We start from the raw sequence: 4,161 nt of genomic DNA, 5'->3' as shown, positions 1-4,161 counted from the left end.
AGAAATCAAACGAGGGAATAAAACCCCAATAATAACTCCCGCAATATGCGATCAAATGATCGGAGGCACAAGTGTCGTTTTAAGAAATTGTAGAGTTGAAAATGAAATTTACTACATTCTGAATATCATTATACAAGAAAATAAAAAAATTTGATTAATTAAAAAGATCAGATAATGATAACAAAGAAATAATAAAGTTTTTATAAATTAATTAAAACTTTTTGAACGAACCAATTTTCTTATGGCATGCCAGAGAACTACATTATTTGCAACTTGAAAAAGTAAATTAGAAACTCCTCCTTTCTCTCCATATTCTCTCTTCACTTGTTCATGTAACATCCATTTCACAATGAGGAAAACTAACATTAACATAGCAATGGGAACAGTGTAAACAACTTAAAAGAGTAGCAAACCCACCAACTTAAAAGACTTGGACTATTTAGGGCATATTTGGACCTCATTTTGCAAGCTGATCTCCTTTCCATGGAGGAGGCCTAAGAAATTTAGCTTTCAAAGTAACACTCACATAATGGAAAAGTTGAACATGGATATAAAGACCAGACAAGATTGTCGAGGCAAGAGCCTGAATAATGGTCAATCCATCTTCTTACTTGTTACTCATCGATTGCAAGCTCTAACATTATAAACATTTTTACATTTGTGTGACTCTTTAATTGCAAAAGACTTGTTTCTTGAAAGATATCATTGGCCGTATCTTATAGTGTCTCTACTAACAGAAGATGAAATGCTTACAAATCAAATAGTACTTGTCAGAGTGCTAAAAGTTAGGTAACAGTACTTCATGGTCTTTGATAAAATACAATAAGCATGTAGTTATTCAGCACAAAGTTAATAAGAAATGTTACGAAAGAATGAACAATACAAGAAAAAGAAGGCTTCACCAGACTCTATACGCATGTTTTGGTCGGCATTGTTAAACTTCTAGTCAAATTCTAAGTTCATAACTTAAATCATATCAAATATTCATAGTAAACTAAGAAGAGGGCATCTGGAGTATCTTTAGGTAGGCTGTTTATGTAAAGATAGAACCGCAACATGTCCTCATTTGAAAGAGTTTCCTGGTCAACAATGTCGCCATTGCCCGTGAGAACCCACAAGTCCCCTGAGTTCACTCTTTTGAGGTTTCCTCTGCAAAATGGGCAGGACTCGGACCTTAAGTTCCTGCAGCAGAAATCATGGAATGAGAAGATGACCAAAAAACTTATTCTTTTGGCACCAAAAAGTAATAATGAGCGATCCAGAAAAAGAAAAAGAGGGACAAGAATATCACTTGCCAGTCACGATAGCAATTAATGCACATTGCATGACAGCAGTTTGGCAAAACTATTTTGGCGCACTGTTCTAAGCAGATTCCACATTCATCTTCTTTCTCTAGATCAGCATCGAAATGCTTTTTCTCTTGTACTTTCTTCCCAACAATCGTTTTTGACACTTGAGGTTCATCTTGACTACAATCGTGCTCTGATGAGCTATCATGTAGTCGCTGGAGAGATGGTAATAGAACCGCTGCAAATTGCTATTTGTCAGAGAAATAAGTGGCCACATAAACGGATATAGTTTGAGACAAACGTTGACTTAAAAATGGAGACGCACAATTAACAAAAAAATATCAAAAAATTCGCCCAAATCGAGTTACTATGAGGTTTCTCTATTTACTAATGGGATGAAAACAGATACTCATTAACTGAAATTCAATCCAGGAAAGTATATCTCATTAAGCACATCAGAAAACAATGTCAAGAAGATTTAATTTTACAGCTCTTAGACTACCAAAACCTTTTTTTTCTTCGGCTTAATCTTAGACTGCTAGTTGAAGGCTTGAAACTGGATAAATGACAAACGGTACATACCATAGAATTCTCTAATGCTTGCTTTCCTCCCATCTAAATGAATCTTCTTCTTGCTATTGGGGATAACCTAAAAGATATCACGATCTTTATTTCAACAAAATATGACGATATCATCTTAGTATAATAATAACCTTAACCTACTAGAACTATGGGAAGAAATAAACAGCCCGAGAATAGAGAACAAACCTTGTATACAACTATGTGGAAGAGATTGAAATAACTTGGAAGTAAGCATGTGCATGAGCAACCCATCCACTGGAGCAAGAACACAAGTATTGGTGCCAAGTTATTGTACACCAATTTCATTTGTAGACAAGTGCCATTCTTGAACCTTGGAATAGAAGCTGCCCTGGAACACGTGATTTAGAGTGACAAAAAGATTATCTTTCTTGTTTAAGACTGCAGCCAGAACAACAATTTGTCCAGCGACACATTTTAGCAATTGGCTATATAAATCACTAGCAAATTCAACGATTTAAACCCAGAACAGTTGAAACAATAGAAAGGAAATTGAAGATTGCAGATACAAAGACTTTCATACTCTCATACAGATAGCAAAAGGTACTATTCTGAGACCTACTTAGTGCGTTCAACAATATTCCTTACCATCAATAACTCTTGCATTGCAGATTACTCTTTCATTGTGTTGTCTCATTATTTAATTTTTTAACTATATGTGAACTTGATATGTCAAAAGTTACAAAAGAGAGAACTTCTAATATCGCCAATTAAGGAATTCATAAGGTTTTAACTGTGATAAAGTTTTAAATCGCTGAACTTAATAAAAGCTGAAATTTAACTGACCAAAACCACCTCTCGGACCATATAACATAATCATTTGAAGCTATTGCAAAATTTCAGCTAGTCATAGTGCTATCTGTGGAACAGCATACAGACCAGTGATAAAAAATTCATTAGTCCATTCCCGTAATTCGGCTATATAAACGTTATATTATGTTAGTAAGGGGAAGAAAGAGGGAAATTCCAAAAAATGCATTGAAGATGAAAAAAGAAAAATGAGGAGCCTTTTTATTTTGGGCTCACTACCATAGAGTAACAAAAGTTTAGTTACTCCAGATTTTCATCTCGATTCAAACGAAGGAAAGAAAATAGCTATGGTTAACTTTCTCCTCCACCTGCTCTTCCATTTTCCTTTCCTTGAACAATGAACTGCCCACATGAACAAAGTAAAGCTAAATCGAAATTCCATTTGGAAGCCGAAGAAGGTTACTTCCAGAATCCAAGGAAAGGAACAAGAAATCTTGTAGAAAAATCCGCAAACTTTTAGCATCATTATATCCATGACTTTAAATTTATGAGTTCCTATGGCGACCTCGAGTTAATATACAATAATAACCATGTTCACAATCAAATATCTATAAAATATTTAGTGGATTTCTTACTACATATACAGGCTCTCGGCAAAAGCTATTAGGTTCGCGTGAATCCACATTATACATTGTGGATCTGCCCCTTACTATAATTTCCTGTGAATTTAGAAAAACATAGCATGCTGTAGTCCACCTTCACGGCAAACCCCTTTCCTAATATAGCAGTGGAAGAACACTAAAAGAAGGAAAACTGAAAATAAAACTCAAATAGAATACACAGGTCGAAGATAGAACTTACAGCAAATTGGCATACTGAATATCAGCCTCAATTGCCTTTAAAGAATCTTCATAGGAAGTAGATTTCACAAGCTGATAGTAATTCGTCATCATTTATGCAATTTTCCCAAGCGAAAACTTTCAATTTTGTAACCAATTTTTTGTCAAACGTAACGCACAGTGAGTTGATCACTACTCACTGATCAGTGAGCCAAAAGAAAAACTTCTTTTCTAACTGGGCAATGGTGAGAACACTCAATTGGGTATATATATGCAAAAAGGAAAACTGCGTTGTAATGTACAAGTTGATTAGTACAAAGTTGAACACTTAGAATGAAGAAGATGAAGTAGTCAAATGGAGTATTTACTTAGACAAAGTGGTTATTGACACAGTCTTAAAATCGCATTATAGAGGAAGAAGAAGAAGAATAGAGTGAGAGAAATAAACAGAGAAGATTTGGTCTTTGGTATGGTTGGTTGCTTACTGTTACAAGTTAATACTAGCCTGTATGATACTATGACCTTGCTTCTTTTTGCTAAATTTATTTATTTATTTATTTTTTTTAAAAAAAGTTAAGGTGTTTGGCCTAAATTTTAGAAAGAAAAAATATTTTAGAGTAAATGTAGAAGTAATTTTTTTAAATAAATTTTTGAAAAAGTACTTTTGAAAAAAATATACTTAG

The 4,161-nt window shown here is 34.0% G+C and overlaps 1 protein-coding gene across 1 annotated transcript; it reads right to left on the bottom strand.

Moving 5' to 3' along the window:
• Nucleotides 1–770: 770 nt before the first annotated feature.
• LOC109215074 (RING-H2 finger protein ATL47-like) lies at nucleotides 771–3,950 on the bottom strand. Its single transcript, XM_019379094.1, has 5 exons — nucleotides 3,501–3,950; nucleotides 2,058–2,220; nucleotides 1,872–1,938; nucleotides 1,296–1,527; nucleotides 771–1,182 (listed from the first exon to the last, which is right to left on the bottom strand). Exons 1-5 carry the CDS (start codon nucleotides 3,590–3,592, stop codon nucleotides 972–974), a joined length of 765 nt encoding a protein of 254 aa, XP_019234639.1. The 5' UTR covers nucleotides 3,593–3,950; the 3' UTR covers nucleotides 771–971.
• Nucleotides 3,951–4,161: the final 211 nt, after the last annotated feature.

Source organism: Nicotiana attenuata, unplaced genomic scaffold (genome assembly GCF_001879085.1).
Source record: "Nicotiana attenuata strain UT unplaced genomic scaffold, NIATTr2, whole genome shotgun sequence".
NCBI classification, from domain to species: domain Eukaryota; kingdom Viridiplantae; phylum Streptophyta; class Magnoliopsida; order Solanales; family Solanaceae; genus Nicotiana; species Nicotiana attenuata.
Note: the sequence above shows the minus strand (reverse complement) of the source record. Positions and strands in the feature narration are given on the sequence as shown.

What these genes read in the sequence shown, in the direction of transcription:
- LOC109215074 (XM_019379094.1), bottom strand. Translation starts at nt 3,592, where the DNA reads ATGATGACGAATTACTATCAGCTTGTGAAATCTACTTCCTATGAAGAT. An exon ending in TCCACATAGTTGTATACAAG is followed by an intron (nt 1,939 to 2,057) that starts GTTTGTTCTCTA and finishes GATATCTTTTAG; the next exon opens with GTTATCCCCAATAGCAAGAA. An exon ending in ATTAATTGCTATCGTGACTG is followed by an intron (nt 1,183 to 1,295) that starts GCAAGTGATATT and finishes TTTCTGCTGCAG; the next exon opens with GAACTTAAGGTCCGAGTCCT.